At 39.3% G+C, this 24,487-nt stretch overlaps 1 protein-coding gene across 3 annotated transcripts; it reads right to left on the bottom strand.

The window, feature by feature from the left end:
- Nucleotides 1-624: 624 nt before the first annotated feature.
- Nucleotides 625-20,959, bottom strand: LOC133871297 (uncharacterized). 3 transcript variants are annotated; one of them, XM_062308708.1, is made up of 10 exons: nt 20,787-20,959; nt 15,562-15,694; nt 14,565-14,709; nt 14,353-14,480; nt 9,762-9,833; nt 2,675-2,801; nt 2,468-2,592; nt 2,003-2,044; nt 1,269-1,481; nt 625-1,169 (listed from the first exon to the last, which is right to left on the bottom strand). In XM_062308708.1, the coding sequence occupies exons 1-10, from the start codon at nt 20,855-20,857 to the stop codon at nt 1,101-1,103; spliced, it is 1,125 nt and encodes a 374-aa protein (XP_062164692.1). In that variant the 5' UTR covers nt 20,858-20,959; the 3' UTR covers nt 625-1,100. The 3 variants fall into 3 exon arrangements, with proteins under 3 accessions (XP_062164692.1, XP_062164694.1, XP_062164693.1); XM_062308710.1 differs by having other exon boundaries at nt 15,562-15,699; nt 20,787-20,926; XM_062308709.1 differs by lacking the exon at nt 20,787-20,959 and adding an exon at nt 16,003-16,071 and having other exon boundaries at nt 15,562-15,699.
- Between the last annotated feature and the right edge of the window lie 3,528 nt (nt 20,960-24,487).

The following is a 24,487-nucleotide window of genomic DNA, read 5'->3' as shown; positions in this document are numbered from 1 at the left end:
AATCTTGTCGGTCAGTAACCAAATCTCGTCATCGATGATTTTTATATTATTTTACATTAATATTTTTATGTTGTGAATAAAAATTGATTTTTATAAGTTAATATGATTGAATAAAAATATAAAAAAATATTTGCGATTTTCCGTACGCGCCAAACACCGAAAAATGCTTTCGACGGAAAATTGTTTCTCGAAAAATGACTTCCCTAAAACCATTTTACAACGGAAACCATTTTACGTCGAAACAAACGGAGCATCATTTTCCTTTTATTTTTTTTCTTCACTTTTAATCTTTTGTTTCTTAGTTCTATCATTCTTTATTTCGTTAATATTTTATATTTATACTTGGTATTCAATGCCATTGATTTTAGTTGGTCGTTATTATGATTTTCAATCGCTTATTATCATTGCGTCATTCATTTTAGTACACAACTAATTAAATCTAGTTACAATCGACTATCTTAAAAGAAAAACAATGAATTAGCCATATTATCAATTGAAAATAATATAATAAAATCATTGTCACTAATATCACCATTATTATTGAAACTACTGTCCGATATCAAGATAAGAATGATAGAGTAAGGGGAAGCCCTTTCTAGAGTATGATGTGTGCATTTCAGGAGATGAGAGAGGGAAAGTGAGAGATGCTTTTCCTTTAAAAAAAAAAATGTACATAATATTGCGTTTGCGGGTGGGCGAGCATTATCCGCCCTGCATACCCAAAACCAAGTATCCGTCCATAAATGTGCGGATATTTTACCACATCCGCCTGCTTGGGGTAATGGGAGAAAAATCCGCCCATTAACCTTAAGGGCGGGCAGGCCTATTTTAACCGACCCGCTGCTCACCCCTACATGGTGGTAACAATTTATGTAGTTCTTAAATCCCAGAAAAAAAAAGAAAGATGCCTTCAGGTTTCTTTATCATCTAATCACTTGTACAAATCCATTCAATTAAACTTGAATCCCACTTATTCATCTTATGTTATGCAAAGTACTCCAATAACATAGCATACCAATCATCCTACAACCTTCTTCCAAATCCCGTCAAACAACTCCCCCACCAATAGCTCCACGATCAAACACTTCTATCCAACTGAATCAGTTGACAAATTCTATACCTGTCAAAGGACTACCTGCATGAAGTTGAAGAGCTACGTCGCCAACAACCTATTGTAAAATAACCAAAGAGGCATAAAGGACAGTCATCAGTAAAACAGAGACTACTAATATAAGCAGGTGATTCAGTAGAGTTAAAAAGGTGCATACCTTAGCCATGGATCTGTAAGAATGTTCTGTAACTCCACCAATGTGAGGTGTGATTATAACATTCTTGAACTTTAAAATTGGATCATTAGGATCAAATGGCTCAGTCCAAGCAACATCAATGCCCAAGCCTCCTAAGTGGCCAGACTCGAGGTGATAAAGAACAGCCTCATAGTCCAGAAGACCGCCTCGAGCAATATTTACTAAAAGGGCACCCTGAATTAGCAACAAAATAGAACAAAAGATAAGCAGAAATTAACTCAGGCAAAGACAGAGGGAAAAGAGGAAAAAAAGAAGAAAATGGGGACCTGAGCCAAAGACGCCAGATTTATTTATCAAATTACATCCAAAAACATACTTCTTTAGTGTGCAACCAAACACATTTTCTGTGATAAGTGCCTTTTGCTTGCAAATGCAAAATGAAATAAGTATTTTTGTAATGCTAACGTTCCGAACATAAACATTTTTACATATGATAGTTTGGAATCATTTTCCCAAACTCTAGGCAATTGTTATATTAAAATATCAATAAGATGAAGGAAAATCTCAGTCTAATATCAGAAACTATTCACTCATCACTAACCTATAGAAATGCACTATATAAGCATAGTTCATAGTCAAGATCTGCTCCATCTAAAAAATGCTGGTCGATTGGATACTGTGAAAATATCTAATTTAGATAATTGCAAACTAAAATTATGTTTCTCACATGTATCAGTAGTGCATGAAAAACTAACCTTTCTCATTGAAGATATGAATGACTTGTTTACAGTGCCAGCCTGAAATTCCAAGTATGTATATTTTAACACATTATTTGAAGAAACTCCAGAATATGTGTGACAATGTCAGACACATCATTCGAAGATGTCCAGAATTTAAAACAAACTTTCATATATTGAGGGAACTTTTTATCTCTAAATGTAGAAAATAGGAGCATAATGAAGAAGGAAATATAGTGAAAAATCCATATAAATCCAAAACAGAAATAGCAATTTATAATAGAAGGGAGGTTAATGGCCATTTAGAGCCATCTTCGCATCATAAATATGTACTTTTTACAAAAAACGACAATAATGATAATTGTCTTGCCGGCATATCCAACCATGCTTGGTGCTGGAGTTAGTGAAACATAAACATTAGCATAATAGCATTCCCGGCAGAAGCATATGAAATGAAATGACTAAGCACAGGAGCAATCTTACTGTTTCACTATTTAAACTTAAGCAGCAAACAACGATGTCTGATTTGCTTGCAAACTCGTGAATATCTTCGTGACCACCTTTTTCATCAACCAAATCATATGTGCTACCATTTTGAACCGGAGCTCCTGTAGATATAAAAGAAAACATAAAAGAGTAAGGCTCTATTCAGCAATAAATTTTACTCCTCTAGCTTATGTCCTTACAAACCATTTGTCTGGGAAGAATCTTGTGAATGTGATGCCCAGCTCCGTTTTGTAGCAATAATTTTTACACCAAACGGTCGCAAACGCCTTGCCAAGTCAATCCCAATATTTCCAAATCCCAAAATGAACACCTGTATGAGCAAAGAGAACATTATCCTAAAAGCCCAATTCAGGTATGTGATAATGGTGAACACCACCTTAACACAAATGTACACCAAAGGAATTTGTAATCAGAATTGGGTTACAACACTAGAGTGGGTCAAGACTTACTAGCACCAATAATGTTGATGATGATAATAAGCAGATAACAGAAGAAATACTGAAAGGTAGAATTCCGAGTTACTTATAAGTAATCTTTAATTCCTAATTTAGTAAGTCAAACTTGAATGCTCTGTATACAGGTTGCAGGACAAATTACACAGACCTTGTTGACACTATTGCCGAAACAGGAGTTGAACTGCTATTATTGAAAGTACAGCTTACCTAAAATTTCAATCAATCTGATTTTTTTTCTCAGAATAACTTTGTGAGAATCTTCTGCTAACTTTATAATTTATAATGGGATTATGCTCTCCCTCCCTCCCTCCCTCTACAGGTTGCAGGACAAATTATACAGACCTTGTTGACACTATTGCCGAAACAGGAGTTGAACTGCTATTACTGAAAGTACAGCTTACCTAAAATTTTCATCAATCTGATTTTTTTTCTCAGAATAACTTTGTGAGAATCTTCTGCTAACTTTATAATTTATAATGGGCGGGCAGGAGTTGAACTGCTATTATTGAAAGTACAGCTTACCTAAAATTTCCATCGATCTGATTTTTTTTCTCAGAATAACTTTGTGAGAATCTTCTGCTAACTTTATAATTTATAATGGCATATCCCTCCCTCCCTCCCTCCCTTCTGAAACAGGAGTTGAACTGCTATTATTGGAAGTACAGCTTACCTAAAATTTCCATCAATCTGATTTTTTTTCTTAGAATAACTTTGTGAGAATCTTCTGCTAACTTTATAATTTATAATGGGAGGGCAGGAGTTGAACTGCTATTATTGAAAGTACAGCTTACCTAAAATTTCCATCAATCTGATTTTTTTTTCTCAGAATATCTTTGTGAGAATCTTCTGCTCACTTTATAATTTATAATGGGATTATGCCCTCCCTCCCTCCAATCTGATTTTTTTTCTCAGAATAACTTTGTGAGAATCTTCTGCTAACTTTATAAATTATAATGGGATTAAATCTTCTGCTAACTTTATAAATTATAATGGGATTATGCCCTCCCTCCCTCCCCTCCCTCTCTCTCTCTCTAAATATCATAGTTTGGTTCAATAGTATAACTGCTTAACTACCTTTCAACAGACATCTATACCAAACTTGTAATTCTGTATTAGGCAGCTCCTGCAGAAGTAACTTTAACCACATCCTCTCACAAGCTGTACGAGGCTTTGTTACATTCACTTATTAAAAACAAATATCAAACTTAGTTTCTTCTAATCTTCTTCATGCAGGAATACTCTCACCCAAAGAAGTATAATGAACAAAACTTAGTGATCTCTAATTATTATTTTTTTTTTATAAGAAAGTTTTATTAAAACGTGTAAGGCGCCCCTAAGTACATTGGGAGTATACAAAAGAACAACCAAAGCCAACCAAAGAAAACAAACAAGCCCAAAAAAGCTAAACCCCCAAAACCCGAAAAGAACACCGAAAAAGCAGACCACAAAAAAAACCCAACTAAACCCACAAGGAAACAAACCCAAAACCCGAGAACAAAGCACCTAAAGACCCACAAAGGTTTTGTCTAGCCTTTGGCCTATTGGAGAGCCATCATCTCTTCCAATTTAGCCAAGAACTTCTCGCGGCGACCCGCATCCTCAGCCAGCTCAACGAGCAACCCGTTCCAAAACCCAAGAACCTTCTCCCGAGCATGATCGCTCACAGCGGAAGGGGCTATCGCAGTATTGGCATACTTCTTCCCATGAGCTGCAGAGAGGTTCTTGGCAGAGTTCTTCTCTTCTACTGTTACTTTTTGCCTTGATTTGAGGAGTTCTTCCTTCAATTTATGTCCTAATTGAAAAGAAAAAGACACCCCAAATCTGGTCGAAGCAGACAGCCCAACATTGGTCAGAGCAGACATCCCGCCACCCAACTCGACCATCTTCGTCGCCTCCGGCTGTTGAAGACCTGAAGTAGACCCACAGCCCTCGGGGGGCTCAAAGCCCGCTTCAGAAACCAAAGGATGCCCTTGACCCTTATCCTCAATCCACTTCTTTGCTTTGGACTTCGCCAAAACCCGGCCCATACAGAAACCTTTAAATCTGAGATTGGGTCTAAAACCCAGCCCGAGCCCAAACGAGCGACCCAACAACGAACCAACGACCCGAACCACCAACCTCACTAGAAGGTTCCTCCACGTCCGCAATTTCAAATGAGGCAGCGGCTTCCTCACTGATTCTGGTATGCCTTGGGCAGAGCAGAGACGTGCTGGACGTCCTTTGCTTTGCTGCCTCTGCAGAATCAGCAGCCGGTCCTTACCCAATGGTTCCTTCTCCAACTCCGAGCAATCCAAAGCAAGCCTTACCTCCTCCGAATCTGCCAGTCTCATTGCCGGGATCAAGCTCACACCTCTCAACCGGCAGACACCGCATCTTTACAGGACCCTCCGACCTCACCACCTCTGCGAACGACGGGAATGCACCACCCAAAGAGTGCCACGCCCCACCCGAGCCCTCCATCCCATCCTTCCTCTCCACCAGAGACAACACACCGACGGGAGAAGACCCAGATGATGTATCCAAGAAAACCAACACCTTGCCCAGCTCCTTGGCCACTCTGTTCCACCCCCGCACTCCTCTTCCCTCCGGGAACAAAATGAGTCATCGCCAGCCACCCTCTGCATCAACTGCCAGCTCCAAAAATCGACCATCCTTATTGCTACCTATCCTAACAATCCAAGCCTTCGCCTTTTCCCGAAAGGATTTGACAAAATCCTTGGTCCCCTGAGACAGCAACGCCTCCTTCACCGCAACTAAAACCCACGCAATACACTGCAAGCCCAATCGCACAACCCCAAGGAAACCTTTCCTTCTCTCCTCCATTCTTACCCCACACTTACCATCCTCTACCGAGAAGAGGAAAGTTTTGGCCTCCACGGAGAAACGCCTCTCCATAGACATCTCCTAAAGCACTCAAGAGGGTGGTACCCTACAGTGACGAGCCTGCACGCGCCACCTCTGATGACCTTCTGATCAGCAAAGAAATATATATATATAGAGAGAGACAGAGAGAGAGAAGAGAGAAGAAGCTTTCACTTTCTTCATGAAAAATTATGTTCGTTATTTTCTTTTCCAAATTCAATTTATCAGTAGCACATCACAAGATTGTTCCAAGAGCACCTTTTGGAGTTTCATAAGAGCACCATATTTATCTGAAATGACTTCATAATGCACCATAACTGGAGCATCATTCATCCTGCTTGCCTAATTCTAAGCCTCAATACACCTTGCAAGTGAGAATCAAATATCAAATTGAACATGCATGTCAAAATTTCACGAAATAAAAAAACAATTATGTTGTTTTTAATCTTAATGATAGAAAAAGTATTTAACAGGGGATAGAAATTTCCTCCAAATTGGGATGAAGGAATCTCCTTCAACCTAATCTGTAAAAGTGTAATGCTATAATAATAATAAAAAAATAAAATAAAAAATAAAAAATAAAAAGAAAAGAAACATGTTTGTCGCATGCTTAGGGACACGACACTATTAAAAATTGGGTTCCAACCCAGTTTGAAGGAAACTTATATCCTTCATGCAGTATAATTTAATTTACAAAATCAATATACTCAAGAATCTTTGTTGCTAAACATTATTGTATTTATTACTGCAGAAATCCCTCATCAAAAAACACTAAAATGCTTCTACTAAACCAACTTATTAAATGAAACACTCCTCATGGAATCATGTCCTTTCAGTTTACTTCAAGTCGTATATGCATTTCCTTCTTCTTCTTCTTCTTCTTTTATTCTGGAAAAGAACACATATCCCTCTCAGACTAATACTCAATTTGCAATGTTCCCCCCAAACTAAGGATTGCATCAATGGCCTTACGGGGTGGCTCAGCCACCCCCTCTTCCACCTTTTTTTTAAAAAAATGTTTAGTTTTTAGTTTTTTTCCTTTTTTTTTTGAATTAATAGGGGTATTTTGTGTCTTATCGAAAAATTTCTAAGGTCATCTCTCTCTCTCTCTCTCTCTCTCTCTCTCTCTCTCGGTCAAGTCATAAAGATTTTATAAAAAAAGTGTAAAGCGCCCCTAAGTACGCATGAAGTATACACAAGAACTACTAAAGCTGCCTACAACGAGAAAGAAAACCCAACAACCCTCAAAAACCCACCAACCCTAAAGGGATGTTTGGGATCAAGAAGAATCTTGATTCTATTTGCTACAGTGTTTGGGTTTTTCAAAAACAAATCAAATTTTATCTCAGAAAGTCAAACTATCCAAACGTCTTTTTCAACTTTATTTGCCTCGGAATTCGCGCACTAAATTATAGTTAAATTCAGATTTAAAAAAATCGAACACTCAAACGTGCCATAAAGAACCCAAGCCCTCAAACCCAAAACCTTCGGGAAACCCCAGCCCTACACCATGTGCGTCTTGCCTTTCCTAAGCCAGGAGGACATGCTAGAATCACTGTAGTTAATGATGCTTACTAGATTCAAAACTTCCCTCCTACAATTAGTCTTTGGACGCACTGCCTTAACTCCCCGATGGAAGTCCCCTTCAATGGCTTCCAATATCGCCAAGGACAGATCCATATCCTCATCACTAACCAACTCCCAATCCAAGGCCAATTCGGGAGGTAAAACACCCAAAGGGTAAGGGGAGTCGCCATCCTCCCCAGACAAACCAAAACCTACTGGCCACTTATGAGGTTGGGTCAAACCATTCACCTTGAAATCCTCTCCCTTAATGGCGGTGGGAGAACCCAAAGTCAATGCACCTTCCTTAACAACCGGAGTCGACGCAGACACGACCGACACTTTATGTAAGAGATTAACTTGCACAACCGAGCTCAGAGATTGAGAAACCCCCGTCGAAGAAAACCCTTCACTGAAGAGGGAGACTTACCCATATCCTTCACAGAAACTGCCACACCAACGAAATCCTACATTGGAAGCGCAACAGCTACTTTCTCAGCTAGAATACTGATAGGTAGAAGCAGAGAAAGAAACCCCGGCACTTGAACAAAGCTTCCATAGAATCAGCAAAAAAATTCTCGTCCAAATGCACTTTTCTAGTTTCCCTAGCCTTCCAGTAATACTTTTGGAACGACTTAGAGTCTGACAACATAAGAGAAGAGGAAAGCAACCTCTTTCCCAACTCAGTCATCCCTGAAAAAGACTGTGAGGAGGTGATGCAAGACTGAGATGCTTGCAGAGGCAGCACGTCAGAGAAGGACTGAAGAACCTAACAAGCAACAACCGAAGAAGAGGCACCCAAAGAAAAAGACCCAACAACATTACTTACCGGCGCTAGAGAGGTCCCCACAAACCTGGTAGAAGCTACCAGAGGCGCCGAAGACAGCACCTCTGGTGATCGCCGGGGGGGGGGGGTTGGGGAAGAGAACCTAGAATCAATAGGACTCACGGACTTCTAAGAAGACCCCGACTGCCGAATTCCAGAGTCCCCGAAGACGGACTTCGGCTGAGCAGGAACGGAACCAGGTTCCAAACCAATAGAGAAACCCAAAAAACCAGGATCAGAGTCCACTGAAGAAGACCCAAGGCCTGCAGAAATTTTCTTCACCATGGCCTTAGTCCTAGCCCGGTTGCCACGTTTGGGCTTTAGACCCAGCCTAGCACACTTGAACCCGAAAGTTGAAACCCGGTCCAAAGCAGCCCAAAGCCACTCTAGAAGCTTCTTCCACGAACAAGAAAGCCCTAGCTTCTTCTTATTCCTAGCCTTGTTGCCACCATGGAAGCAGACTGGATTCCTCTTCTTCTCTGTCGACCCGGGCAATAGCTCCTCCAAAGCATAGCAATTCACCGCCATTCTCCCGTCTTCGACCACCCTACACCACGCCTCCAGAAGCAAATCCAACCCACGAAGCTCTAACTCCGAAACCCGCAACCCAGGATGCTTAGCATGAAAAATAGCTTCCCTCCAAACCACTTACGCAAAGGATGGAGAAACCCCACCTAGACGACTGGATGGAACACCCCCTTTATGTATCCCCTCCGATGTAGATGCCTCAGAAACCAACAACCGAGCCTTTGATCCGAGAAAAGTAAGCATCTTTCGCAACTCACCCACAACCCAAGACCAGCCCCATCCTTCACGGCCTTTAGGGAGCCAAATAACCCCTTTACGACCACCCTCAGCAAAGGCAGCCACCTCAAGGTTACCACCGGCCTTATTACCACCCTCACGAATCATCAAGGCTTTCACATCTTTGCGGTAGGACTTGACAAAATCCTTCTTACTGGTTCCTTCAACGCCTCCTCTACTGTGACCAACAACCACGCAGAACACTGGAGACCCAAGAAAATAAAACCAGCAAACCCCTTCCTCCTTTCCTCCAAGCAAATCTCAGACACATCTACCTTCACCGAAAAGTAGAAAGCTTTGGCTTCCACAGAGAATCGACGCTCTATCTCTGTTTTAACCAAGAAGCTTCAAAAAGAAACACCACGGCGACATACTCGTGAGACCGCCCGTCAGAGAAGGCGAAAGAACTCCAATGAAAGCTCTAGTCCAATAATGATAACAAAAACAAAAATTGACACCAGAAAAAGCACCGACGAAACCTCCAATGATAGCACCTCTTAAAGAAACAAAGCCCTAGCGTGACGCGCCACCGTTAGGATGGAGAGAGAGGAAGAGAGGCCATCAAAGCCCTAGGTGACCGAGATGCAATTTGCTTTCCCAAAAAACAGAATTTCAGGTAAGAAAATTTAAAACTTTAAAGGCATGCATTTAACTCCATGGTTGAAGAGGATAATTGCCTAAATGAAGCAAGTAACCGCATGTCCACAATGCTTTTTTCACAGGAAAATTGTGAAAGAAAACCAAGAAAATTGTGACTCACTGTTTTTCCAAGTAGTGTTTCGCCGAGTGGTTCTCCAAGCTTTCTCTGCTTTACAGCATTTTGCATCTCATTCTGCAACAAAACAAATTATAGAGAAAATGAAAACACCAGAAATTCAGACAATGGGATGGAAGAGAAACACAGGATAAGGCTACTCTCATAATCATAAAATCCCAAAGTGCAGGTACATGGAAAGAGCACTAGCAACTATAAAAAAGTAGCAAAGCCAGACTTAGGGACCAGCTCAACAAACAATACAGCCAAAAAGTAATGCCAACCTTTTGGTAATTTGATTAGGGGCCCCGCATTAACTTTAGCCTCAAATTTTTACTTGTTGGAATACAATCCTCTAATTTTACATGAAATAGCTCACAGCACTCATCAAAACCTGATCAAAAAGAGTTTCCAATATCTTCTTGTAAAAATGGTTTCATTCATATAGAGAGGAGAAAATTCTACAAAACATTTTGGAAAAACTCACTCTCTCTCTGATATAGCCAGCAAAAAGTTTCTGAAAAAACAAGATCCAAAATAAATACAAAATAAGAATTAGTTATGATATGGGACCTAATTGACACGCTTCATAGGCTACTCTAGCTGCTATTGAGTCTCTTAGTACTAACTTTCTTTAGGTTAGATTGCTGCTGCTTCAATTTAATTATGTTTTATTAAAGTAAGCATGATTTCGTAATTTAGATGCTATTGTAATGGTTGTGCCATAGGTCCATTGATTCTTCTTTTAAGTTTTGGAGTCATTTTCCATTTTATTTTAGTAGTTTCCCACTTGATTTAGAAGTTTTTTAATTAACTTCTCTAATCTTCTTCCCCCCCCCCCCCCCCCCCTAACTCCCTCACTCTCAGTGCCAAAATAAGTGTAGTTAATCATCTTTTCCTCATCTTTGTCTTTTGTCAAATGATATTAGCATCAATTAAGTTCATATTGTAATACAATAATGAGTTCTACAAAACAATTATCCAATAATTTGTCTGTCCTTTTTTTTTTTAATTATTATTGTTATTATTTTTTGAGCGCGTGTAGTTAGGGATTCGTTTCTTCTCGTCACCTACCGCTTCCTCTATCTTTCTTAGTCTTTCGTTTGGTACTCAGGTTTCGAGTTTCCGTTTTGCTGGTCTGTTGGGGTGTGATTCTTGCAGGGGAGTCTATCAGCGTGCTCTTTGGTTTGGGTGGTTCTTTTTCCGGTGAAGTAATTTTTGGCTTAGCTTGGTCGTCGGTGCTCCGGGGGTGTTGTGAGATGGATAAGAAATTTTTAGTGGAGTCGAAGTCTTTTGCTTTCTCTGTTTTGGCTAGGGCATTGGCGCTGAGAGAAGAGGAAAAATTTTCTGGGAGTGGTCATATTGAATTCTCGAAGCTCCGAATGGCTTGCGTCGATGTTGGAAGCGTTGTTGGGTTTACCAGAAGAGCAAGAAATTGTAAAGTCGTTCAGAGAGGGATCGAAAATTCTGATTGCTCGAAGAGGTGGGAACAAAGATGGGCGCTTTTTAGAGGTTTCTTCATTCGGGTTGGGTGGTCGGAAAGGGTTCATTGTTATCCCTGAGGGTCGTGAAGGGTGGGGTTGGATCAAATTCTCTGATTGAGCTGAGAAAGGTTGTTGATTTTCTCTCTAGCCCGGTGGGTAGTGGGAGTGGTTCCTCTTCTTCTTCGGAGAAGAAGTGAAGGTTGTTCAGCCGAGTTTGGGTTTGGCTCCGAAGTGGACGGGACCCTCTTTTGCTGAGGTGTTGAGGTCGATTCTGGCCATTGCTGCGAAGGAGTTGTCCATCGTGGGTGGCGGTCATTCCAGGTCAAGGGCTTCATTGCCGGAGCCTTGTGAGCTCGATCTTCTTCCGACGGTGTGGCATGCAGAGTCTGTACAGAGAACAGCAGTGGATTGCTTCTCGATGGAGTCGCATCAGCTCAACCTGTTGGACAAAGACCGTCCTCTCCGTCTGCAGGGTAAGAAGAGTCCCTCTTGTTCAAATTTGAAAATCGAACATTCGAGGTTGCGGACGTGGCGTAAGTTGGGTACCGGGTTTTTTTTGGCTTTGGACCGGGCTGTAAGGAATCTTCTGGACCCTTTTGCCGGGTCAGGGCTAAGTCGTAAATCTTCTAGCTTCCGCATGGCTCGTCTCATGCCGAAAGCTAAAGTCTCCCGTCAGTTGAGTTCACCACCAGAGACGACGTCAAAGGTGTCATCTGGACTGATTCTGGTTCGACCTCCTTCTGGGGGTTTGGAGGTTGCTTCGTCAGTAGCCACAGAGGACGCGGGTCCGGCGATCTCGGTTTCTGTTGGGGGTTCCATTAGGTCGGAGCCCTCGTCGTCGGCAGTTACAGGGACGACGTCATTTATGCCTTCCACCGGGGGTGAGTCGAGCAACGTCCTTACGGTGCTTTCAAGCCAGACTCCAGCCTCTAAAGAATCTTCTGAGGGTATGGGTATGGTGTCATCGGGTTGTTTTGGGTTCTGTCATCCTCCTCTGCTGGCACCAGAGTTGTTGCTTCCGGTGGCTCCGGCAGCTTCTCTGGGTTCTGTCTCCTTGTTGGTCAGTTGAACTCTTCTCCGATGTCCTCCTCCTCCTCTCTAGTCCCTGCGGTTCCTTCTATGCAAGCCCACACAGCTTCTTCTTTACATGTCTCTGCAGATCCAGTAGAAGAGAAGAAGTCTGTTGAAAATCCTAGTCGGATTTCATCCACTGGTTGGACTTTGGGAGAGAGAGTTTGAGATGCAGTCTATTGGTGGAAGAAGGAGGTTTCAAAGCAACCAGAGAAGAAGGATCAGCCTATTGTTTGCGATCAGAATTGGGAGAAGGATTGTTGGAGAATTGAGGTAGAGCTCTGGGGGAAGATTGTTGAGGTGTATCCGTTGGTGACTAAAGAACAGAGCCAGAAGCATCGGGAGACTTGGGGTGAGATGATTGAGAACAAGAAACGCGAGAGTAAGAGAGAGCTTCGGAATCTACAAAGTTCCGTAAATTACGGAGACATCAAAGCTTCTTCAAGGTGTAGGAGAGACAAGGCCAATAGGTCGTAGGGTTGGTTGCTTTGAGGGTTTTTTTTGTGGGTTATTCTCAGGTTTCTTGGTTTTTTGGGTGTTGTTTGGTTTCTTTTGCGGGTAGTATTTTAGTTGGTTCTTTGTTTTCTAGGTTTTGTCTTGGGGGCTATTTCTTGGGTTTTTCCAGGTTTTTCAAGTCAGCTATGGTTCTCCTGTGTATATTTCCTGTGTACGTAGGGGCGCCTTACGTTTTCTTTTCAATAAAATCTACTTACTTATCAAAAAAAAAAAATTATTATTATTTTGCTAAACAAGTTTTTATTGGACATTTTTTGGGATAAACAAGTACTACAAAAAATTGAGGGTCAAAGTCGGTTAAGTCGGTTCGATTCGGTTAACCAACGAAATAAAAATTCTATCATTTACCGGACTGACGTCGAAACAATTTTTTTTATTCCGAATATCGACTGCCAGAAGTCGGTAGGAGGCAATCGGATATTCTTCCCACCCCTACTTAAAACAAGACCTCTTAACGGCCTGGGTTTTAGGCCTTGTTACTAGAATTTTAACCTCGGAATGAGCCTTAGGAACCTCCGGCCCAAAAGCATCCCACCCCTCAACAGCACGCCTCAAGGCCTGGTTCAACTCTTTGATTTTTTCCAACTGGCCTCTACAAATACGAAGCACACCAAAAAAGGCCATCCCACCCCTTCTTTCCTCCTCGTCAGCTGCCTCATCAGCAAAAGGAAACCTGAAGACGCAACTCGAATCCATATCAATGGTCCTCTCAAGGTTAGGCCTTGCATTACCCATCGGCCCAAAGGGCTGGGAAGACTTCGCCATCCCGGCTTACTTACCACCTCCGCAAAAGATTTGTTGCCACCGCCTAACACCAACGCCTTGTCCATGGTCCCCGAAGAAGAGCCTCCCACCTCAGCAGATGGTGAGCCACCGGAACCATGTCTTGGAACTGCCCCGAGAGAGGACCCAAACAAAGCGACCACCTTTCTCATCTCAGCTGCAAAAATTCTCCATCCTTGCCCTTCACACCCCTCCGGGATTACTATGAGACCTCTCCGGCCTCCCATCGCGTACTCTGGCAGCTCTATGAATCTTCTTGATCCATTAGCCCCTCTCTCGGCAAGAAAAGCCTTATTCCCCTCTACAAGAATTGATCAACTCTGTGACCTCTGGTTTACCCACCAGCAACTCCACTGTTTTATTAAGCCAGGTGACACTCCATATTACCCAACAGCACAACACAGGCTAGCCCTTTACTTCTCTCAACCAACCAAGGGATGATTCCCCTTCCTCCACTGAAAGCTCAAAAGCCTTAGCCTCAACACAAAACCAACCCACATAGCCATTGTCCACAATCTCCACTGAACACAACAATCGCCCAACCCCAAAGAGGAAAGCCAATAGGAACAAAGAGAAAGACAGTGATTGCATGCACCGACGGGGTAAGGGGGGAGGGGAAGAAGTCCAAGACATGCTGCTATTTCCTAGCTTTCCTTGGTAAAGTATCTGCTATTTCTCTAGAGAATTCTACAGCAAATAATCCATCTCAAGAAAGATTAGATAGTTGATTTAAATTAACATACTTGCTTTCGAAGAAGGCTCAGAATCAGATATATAGATAGTTCTGCACACGATGCTGCATTTCCAGTTATGTCACCCGGAATCCTAGCAACTTTGATTCCATACCTCGTAGCAGCATCAATATCAACACCTTTATTACGGTAATATAATCAAATTATTAAAATGAAAATAAATAAATGTGTTAAATACGGTAAATAACAGAAATTACAATTACCTTCCAGACCAACACCGTACTGCATTATAAGATTCATTTCAGTTGCACGAGAGACAATATTTGAGTCTAGCTTCATGTTTTTCACAATGCACATGTGATACTTTGCTATAGAATTAGGCACATCATCAAAAGGAACAACATCAACCTACAACGTACATTTGAAAAGAACTGCTGAATAGCTGTTTAGAAGAGGTAATGCTAAGGTCATTTTATAAAATTCAAAATGAATATAAACTCTATACACTATTTTCTTAATAATTCAGTTGATTAAAAGAAGACAAGAAATTCATTAAACGACACCATGGGAAGACAAGACTTCATTAAAATTGAGATGCTACTACAAAAGATAATCACACAAACATTGTATGCCCTCCAAAACTTGAGAAGTGATTAAATAAATAACTGTACTTGAAAATTTGAGGAACGTTCACATCAAATACTCATCAAACATTGATGATACAATGATTGTATTACAACAAATAAGTTCATCTCCTTACTTAAACATCGTTCATAATCTACCACAATCTATGCACCATGCCTGTGGTTTAATAAAACTTAGGAGTAGATATGACAAATTTATTGAGCTAATCAAGCCCCAAACCCAAAAATTTACCATCCTATAATCTCAAATCTGCTAAAATCAACAAGCAGGCATGATCACTAAACCATTATACCAAAGTTTTTGACATCGTGTTGGCATAAATATGTCTGATTTCTTTACTTGTTCACTTTTTCAAATTATTGTTTTACAATTTACTTTGGTGTTGTGAAACAAATTACATAGCCCCTTCTCCAAAAAACTGACTCACTCATAAAAGCAACACCAATTTTTTTGAAACGTGATTATACCTAAGAAGAAACTCTTCATCACAAATTTTGTTGAACAAAAAATTTCGAAAAAAAAAAAACAGATTCATTTTGTTCAACCAAAATCTAATAAAGGGAATGTCAGGCACATATCAAATATGGAACAAACAAATGCAATAAAGAGAAGTACCTGGATGAAGGGGTGCTTTTGCAGGTATTCTCTTGTGTAATTATGAGAAGCAGGAAAATCCGGCCCAAAAAAAAGAACACGGGTGATTTTATTTTCACTATTCCCGCCCGTAATCTCACCCATGCTCGACAATCTGCACTGAAAACCTTAGAATTAGAAGAAAAAGACCCATTTGAAGAGTTGATAAAACAATGGAAAAATTACATATTGAAGTCCTATGAAATATCATTTTCCAGTCTTGTAGATCCAATTTGAAATATGAAAGAGGAAAGCAGAAGGCACAACTCCACATAAAAAGTAAAGCACCATGTGGAGTCCACTAGGCAATGGTTCCTTATCCTGTGGATATCACAGTTCACTCATAACAAAATTAAAATAGAAATTGCATCAAAATTATAATATCATTAACACGGCCTAGAAATACCCATGTTAGAGTTGTACATATGTGGCTCCCATTACAACAAGACCACCAGCATGAGCATCAGAGTTTGACATCTGTACGAGGTTTTTGGCAAGCAAACTCCAAAAATCAGGGATAACATACTACTATTCAAACAGCCACAAACAAGGTATTCAAGCCCATCAGTAGACGTGTCATCCATGTAGAAATTTGTAGAGAAAATAAAATAGGAGAATTATAGCGGAAGCAAGAGAGAGAAAAGAAAAACAAAGATTTAAGGGTGGTTCGGTGTTAGACATCTACATCCACCACTGTAAATGGCTCTTAGGGCTACATTGTGCTCTCATTAACTTAATTTTGTTTAAAAAACAGAGGTTCTTATTTATAGGCTTGGTGAGATAACACAAGTATGGCCAAGATTTGATTACAATCAAACCCTTAAATAGAGAATATTTTAATATCAACCTAATATGGAATATATGGAAAAATATATTTTCCATATATTCTAACATCCTCCCAAAAAGAAAAACAAGGGATTTTTTTTCCCTTTCGATAGAGATCTAGTGCGGTAGAGACCACAAACTCAGTGTAGGCTCAACCGGATTGCCATTAATGAACCACTATTGTGTTGATGATGAGCGTGAGAATCCTGTGAGGCGTGAATCAAAACTAGGACGTGAGCTTGGAGTTGTTATCCTTAGATGACTGTTGGATGTGCTCAATGAAGAGGCACGAATTTGGTGTGACGCGTCACCAAATCCGACAGTGAGCTTGATCTACTGAGCCGTTGCAGACGTCGTACACAGCAAGGACAATGGTGGCAGGTGGTGGTTTCCAAGAGGTGGACGGTGGCAAATGACGATGGAGGCTAGCAGAGGCCAGCAGTGGTGGTTGCCGGTAGCAGTGACCGAAAATGGCCAGGGACGGTAGCTAATAAACAAAGGCTGGAGGTGAAGTCTAATGATAGCCGAGGCTGGAGCAGATGGCGGCAGTGATGGCGTTGGTGGCTGGTGACGAGGCCGGTGTGGGCTGGAAGGCAGGGCCAACTTGGGCCAAAAACTCGAATGAGCCCACTTGGGCGGTCATCAAGTCAGCTAAACCAAACCCCGCTCACGTGTGGCACACATGAAGAAGTTTGGACCGGTTATCAAATTCAAGCCACGCACGTGAGGCTCCACTTGGGCCAGTTATCAAATCCGGTAACCCAGATCTGACTCGCGCGTGGGTTGACCCATTTGGATCGATTATTGGATTAGGTCCACTCCGATCTAAACCACACATGCAAAGGACATGGAAGGCATGCAAAAGCACGTGAGCATGAATGGAGGCACGTGGAGGGTGTTGTAGGTGCATGTGGCACATGGCAGCAACAGGCAGAATCTCGCGAAATGATATTTTTGGCTAATTCTGGCTAGGTCTTATAGATTGGTTTCGAAGCTTGTGATTTGTGTACTAAACGATGTGAGAGAAAAACTTGAAGGATGAGATCCAAGGAGGGCAGCGGATGAAAGGACCGACAAGAACTCCGGCAGGTCACCACCACGGAGAACACCAAAAAAATCGTAAGGAAACATTGGAGTCCACACGATCGTGGCTCTAATACCATCTAAAAGCTTATGGGAAATATAAAATAAGAGAATTATAGCAAAAGCAAGAGAGAGGAAATGGAGATAAAGATTTACGAGTGGTTCAGTGTTAAACACCTACATGTTGTGAATGACCCTTAGGGCTACATTATGCTCTGTTATTGAAGCAGCTCCAGTAGAGTTTGAAGGCCTTTCTAGTCTGAAGGCTAATCCTTCAAAGTGCTCTTTCTTTTGCTCTGGAAATTCGACCAGGATGAAGGATATCCTGATGGAAGAGCTACAGATGAAGGAAGGACATCTTCCTGCATGATATCTTGGCCTAGACTTTCTTCTACTGATTGCACAATGTTGTTAGAAAAGATAACATGCCGCATTGATTCATGGACTTCAAAGAATCTCTCTTTTGCAGGGAGGCTTCAATTGTTAGCTTCCATTCTCTATAGCCTTCAAGTCTTCTGGACTGGGATTTTTATCCTACCTAATAATACTTTAAAGGATATCAAACAGAAATTTAATCAGTTCTTATGGAATGGGAAAGATGGTGACTCTCCAAAGGTAAAAGTTGCTTGGGATGAGGTTTGCTTCCCAAAGAAAGGGTGGCTTGGGTTTGAAGAATCTGGAGGTTTGGAATCTCACTTCTATGCTACTGCATGTAAGAGTGTAAACGAGCTGAGCTACTCGTGAGCTTACTCGAGATCGGCTCGAATAAACTCGACTCGTGCTCGAATCGATTATTAAATGAGCTACTCGTGAACACGAAAATCAAACTCGATTATTAAACGATGCAAACTCGTATAAACTCGACTCGACTCGATTAAAGCTCGTGAACCCGCTCGTATAAGGATCGACTCATTTATTAAGGCTCGACTCGTATATATATATATATATATATATATATATATATATATATATATATATATATATAACTAGTTTTATAATATAGTATATTAATAAATAATATACTATATGTAAGCATAAATTAAGTAATAAATAACAATAGTTATTAGTTAGTATATATTAATTGGTTATAGGTATATAAAATAATAAAAGTGAATAATATCAATAATTAATTATTAGTCATATGATATAAAGACAATTTGTATACTTAATCATATTATTCATGTTATATAATAAGATTATATGGCTATATGATCATATAATAATATAACATTGTGCCATATGACATGCAAATATAAAATATGCAATCACTTTATTATATGTTATGAGTTTATCATTAAATACTTAATAATCATTACATCACGTGATTTAAGATCTAAGATTTAAGATCATACGAGTTGTTAAATCATGTTAATACATTAAATATGCTATCATATGATAATACTTAGATCGTATGATCATATAATATTAATATTATTAGTAGGTAGTTATAAATTATGATTTATGACTCATAAATTCATAATGATCAATTTGACCATATTTAATTACTTATTATAGATTCATAGATAATTGTAATTCAGATTCTAGACTCATTGGCAATTGCCTTATTGTTTGCTTTTATTGCAAAATTCTAATACATGCAAGTGCACATTATTTTGAAAATTTGTGGTTTAATTTTTTTTTTTTTTTTTTTTTTGCTAAAGTCAATAATTTAAATTATGATACGAACCGAGCTCGAGCCGAGTACTCGAGCTCGGGATCGACCAAAATGGCCGAGCTCGAGCTCGAGCTCGAGCTCGGACAATAGTTTTTGTTACGCGAGCCGAGCTCGCACAAGATTTTTCAGCTCGTGTCGAGCTCGAGCTCGAGCTCGAGTTTTACTGTTTGTTAAACGAGCCGAGCCCGAACAGGCAATACCCGCTCAGGATCGGCTCGTTTACACCCCTAACTGCATGTATGGAGTCTGTTTGCGCGCTCAGGATCGATTTGGATTGCTTGGGTGCAAGAATATCTTTTGAAGGGGGAAAGTTTTTGGAGTATTAGAACCCCTCAGAATTGCTCTTGGAGTTAGCGGAAATTGCTGAAAATTCGAGATATTGCTAATAATTTCATTGAGTTTGAAGTAGGGGATGGGGAAAACATTCACATGTGATGGATCGTTGGCACCCTGCTGGAATCTTGCTTGAGAAGTATGGCCACCAGGTTATGATGTTCAGTAGAGTCGATGCAAAACTATCTACTGCGCTGACTAATGGTGGTTCGTGTTGGCGGCCTGCAAGATCTGATGCACTTGTTGATGTTCAAAGCAGGCTTTCAGAGGTTAATATAGGGGATTGTGATAGGCCTATCTGGTCCATTTCTAAAAAGGGCTCTTATGTGAGTGCTAATACTTGGAATTCTCTCAGAACGAAGAAACCAGAAGTTGAATGGTGGTCACCTGATCGGTTCCCACATGCCATTCCCAGGCAAGCTTTTCTACTATGGCTGGTTATGAGGAACAGGCCTACTACTGGGGATTGGTTAGTGAAGTGGGGGTTTCAAGGTGATATTTAGTTCAAATTCTGCAGGAATGGTATTGAAAGCCAAGACCACCTCTTCTTTGAGCCTAGTTTTAGTTCCCATATTTGGAAGGCAGGTTTGCATAGGTGCATAGTTGATAATCACCCTCTTGGCTGGGATGATGTGATTAGAGAGGGTTACAGGAATTGGAAGTCAAAAGCCATGTATGATGTTCTGTGCAAGTTGGTTTTGAGGTCCACGGTCTATCAACTTTGGCGTGCCAGGAATGAAAAATTCAGCACAGTGGCATTCCAAATACAGAGGACAAAATACTGAAGGTGATCCATATGGGAAGTGCGTTCCAGAATTTTGGGTAAGGGAAGATTCAAGAAGTCTCTGGAAAATTTTAGACTTTGTCAAAACTGGAACCTCTCTGTAAAAACTGCTGGTTTGATGCCAGATTTTGACTCTTTCTTGGTTCTGTTTTGGTTTAGAAAGTTGTAACAGAGTTTTGTCTCTGCAGCCATTGTACTGGTTCTGGTTTTGTTGGTTTCAGCTTGCTGTTTTGGTCTGATTGTAATCTGGATTAGTTGTTTTGAATGAAATTGCTTACTTATTCACCAAAAGGAAATGTGTATATAAATCCTTATTTATAGGTGAGTGAATACAGGTATAGTAATAAATCTCTCAGATTAACCCTTAAATAGACAATAATGCAATATCATACTACTATAACAATTCAAATAAACAAATAAATCTAAAAGCCCAAAAAGAAACAAAAAAGATTGATACTCACAGAGACCCAAGAAAGAAAGATTGGAGTAGAGAGAGAATTTGTTCACCTGTGAAGAAGCTGAGTGCCTTTAGTACGAGAAGAAGCGAGACTCCGAAAAATCGATCCACCTATCACCATTTTTGTTAGTACACATTTTCGTTTTTATCCGACTCTGAAAAGGTGACAGCCTTTCGCGACGAACGACCGGCGTTGAAAGGACGTTGAGAGTCTTGAGAATGAGAGGTTCAATTTATGTTTTCAATTTATTTATTTATTTTTTGAAAGGTTATGTTGTAAATTTAGAAAAATAAAAAATAATAATAATAATTAAAAACTACATTCTTATTTGTAAATATTCGCATACTCTTTCAAACTATTATTTAATTAATAATATTTTCCTAATGACGAACCCTTCAAAAAAAAAAATATATTTTTTTTAAAAAAAATTGAATTGAAAAAAAAAAGGTGACCAAACTACCCTTAACCATTTGGACTTAAGTACTAAACTCAATCACACGACGGTCTGGCAACCACCGATCACAAAGCTGTAATCGAATCGAACACTGAATGTTCAAGCTCAATTCATTTAATTTTTTTCGAACACGAGCTGAGCTCGAGCTTATCACTGAACTAGATAATTTATTCAAGCTCTATTCGTTTATTTTTCAAAAGAACTCGAACTTGTTCACGAGCTACTCACTTAATTTAGTTATTGTATATATAAAGTAAATGTTGTGATTGTTTAATGTTTTTTTAAAAAAAAAAAAAAAAAAAAAAACTAATACTAATTATTAGTTATTTAATTATGGTTAAGATTTATTGTTTCAGTATTTAGAGAAATTAACTCAAATTTTAAATAATCTAATTTCAATTATATGTTTATCTTATATAGCTCCATATATACATATATATACATACACAAGCTCACTCATAAATACACAAATGCATCAACTTATATCTCTATCAAGACTCACAATTACAATAATTTAATTTTTATATATTACGCGTATGAATTGGGCCAATGCTCTCCTGCAAACCAGTTTTTAACTAATATATGTCCTTTTAGTTTTTTAGTTTTCTTTTTTTTTTTTCTTTTTTTCTTTTTTTCTTTTTTGTTTTTTCATTTTTCAAATTTATAGGTGTAATTTTGTCTTATTGAATTTTGTTAGGGTATTTTTGTCTTTTTGCTCGCATTTGAGAACATTAACAATTGGCTGATAGTTTGGGGGATATTATCGCAATTGAAAGTTTGGAGGTAATTGTCAGTTGGGGGTAGTTTTAGAAGGTATGTGGACTTTTTTAATTATTATTATTTTTTCAAAATTATCTCATAATACTGATGTGATTAGGAGTGAGTACAGGGCAAGGAGAGGTGAGGCAAATTTTCGCCATTTTTTTCCCCGCCACGCAACCCTGCGGGTTGAGAATTTCCAACCCGTGAACTGCATGGTAAAGGGTGAAACCATGTAGGGCGCCCCGGGGGAGGGGGGGGCAGGTTGGGTGGGGTGGGGTGAGTTTTTTTTTTTTTTAAGTGGAGCTAATTGCAAGGTCGTTCTTTAGCTCCACCATCACTTCTCGCCCCACCAAGTCCTTGAAGTATGAGAAGAACAACTGCACCCAAAAGAACAAAGATTTCTTGAAAACCCAATGAAGAAATCAAGGACAAAAAAAAACACACACACACACACATATTTAAGAGAAACCAAATAAGAGCTTGAGGGAGAAACAAATTAACCTTGAAGAGCGGCGCAAAAGGAGGCAAGAGGCTAAAGTGAAGTCGTGATGAGAAGAGAAAAAAGAAGAGACGAGTCTAGAAGAGTGAAGAGGTGTGTGGCGTTAGGGTTATAAGTTATAATGAATAGTCGAAGACTCTAGAAAAGAAGAAAAAATGAAGTGTGCGGCGCCTTAGTTAGGGTTAGGAACGCAGGGTTTTTTTAACTTTTATTTTATTTTTTTAATTTTTTCCTTTTTTTCTTTTTGCGGGAGCGGGGCAGGGCGGGTCCCCTAGGTTTTTTAAAACCCTAACCTACAACCTGCCCCGCACGGGATGGGCAAAATCCAACCTATACCCACAAAAAACCATTATCTACAAGGCGTGTCAGTGCAGGGGATCCGAGTCAGGACGAGTGGGCGGGTTTTTGCCTAGTCCTAGATGTGATACTTTCATTCAATCTCTAAATTAGTCATTATAAAAAAATAAATTAAAAAAATAAAATAAAAATTAAGGGTTAGTTAGACTAACATATCAGCATTGTGGGATAATTATGAAAGAAAAATATAATTTATAACATTACTCTTGATTTTATACTTCCAAGTTTTTGATATTATCAAATTATCATTCCAAATTTTTAGAGATTGACATAGATGGATTGAGATTCTATAATTGTGAGAAACTTTGATGGACCTATTTGCCGGAACAAGTACTCGGGCGGGTCAAACACTTACTTAGGTAGGTAGGATTCATCGAAGATATCTTACAATTATCTACGGATTAAGATCTTCTTAAAATATTTGTATTTGTCAGAATTTTAGAGAATTCGGACAAATGATTGTGATAGACCACTTATAAGATCCATCTGACCGGATAAAAAATGGGTTGCCCAACTACTTATCCGATCAGCTGGGTCTCATAAATGGTCTCTCACAAGAGTAATGCTACATATTATCTTTTTGTCCCTCCAAAATTGATGTGGCTCTTAAAATCATCATTTGATCAAAATCCAATAATGATCTATCATAAATTTAATGATGATTTCAAGAGCCACATCAATTTTGGGAGGATAAAAAGAGGATAAGGGGATGATATGTAGCATTACTCCTCTCACAATTACTTATCAAAATTCTCTCAAACTCCAACAAATAATTTAAGAGGATTTTAATTCATTATCTACTCACTTGCCGCAAGTAAGCAATTGCAGGATACCCAATTGCAAATAATTTTGATCCGAAGTCAAATACCTTTAGGAAGAGAAGGAGCCCCAATTGCATGGGATCTTAAAATAATTTAAATTTGGATTGATGGATAAAGTTTTCTCTGATATTGGGTTGGAATTTAAATTAATATATATTTAAAATGCATGTAATTTTCAAACGTGTATTTCTAATGGAGCATATAATTCACATACATACACACACATATATTAAAAAAAATACATTAGTTTAATAGACTAAATTCCTTTTAATCTAGTTTAAAGGAAATTGTCTTTAAAAAAAAGGTTAAATACGTTTGACTCCTTATAGTTTAAAGATTTTATTTGTTACCTCATGTGTTTCATTTCGTATCAAAAAAATTACGATTTAGCCTATAAAATCATGTGTTTTTTAAAATGCACCCCCTCACATCACTTTTTCAAATCGTTATATATTTTTTTTTTTTAAGCACACTTTTAATTGAGACGCTTTCCTCAATTTTTTTTTTTTTTAAAAAAAAAAAACAAAAATGCACTTTTGACCTACAAACTCACGAGGCTAATGCTTTTTTGCAACTGATATTACAAGAAGCACCAATAAGAGATTTGCCAATCGTCTAATGAGGTAATAATAATTCTAATTTCTGTAAAATTTTATACTTGAAAATCTCAAATTAAAAATCCGTGAGAGAATAAATTATTGTACAAATTCTACCAACATTAGAATCTTTATACCAACCACCGTTATTATTATTCAAACTATCACCATCACAGCTATAAAATGAATAATTGTTGCCACACTACAATCGTTGTCATCACCACCATTAAGGCCGGCTCATTGATAAGTCCAATTAGACGT

Source organism: Alnus glutinosa, chromosome 6 (genome assembly GCF_958979055.1).
Source record: "Alnus glutinosa chromosome 6, dhAlnGlut1.1, whole genome shotgun sequence".
NCBI classification, from domain to species: domain Eukaryota; kingdom Viridiplantae; phylum Streptophyta; class Magnoliopsida; order Fagales; family Betulaceae; genus Alnus; species Alnus glutinosa.
This window is presented reverse-complemented; position numbering and strand designations above follow the sequence as displayed.

What these genes read in the sequence shown, in the direction of transcription:
- LOC133871297 (XM_062308708.1), bottom strand. Translation starts at nt 20,857, where the DNA reads ATGGTGATAGGTGGATCGATTTTTCGGAGTCTCGCTTCTTCTCGTACT. An exon ending in AAACACTACTTGGAAAAACA is followed by an intron (nt 2,802 to 9,761) that starts GTGAGTCACAAT and finishes TTGCTCATACAG; the next exon opens with GTGTTCATTTTGGGATTTGG. An exon ending in TAAGTTTAAATAGTGAAACA is followed by an intron (nt 2,045 to 2,467) that starts GTAAGATTGCTC and finishes TTGGAATTTCAG; the next exon opens with GCTGGCACTGTAAACAAGTC.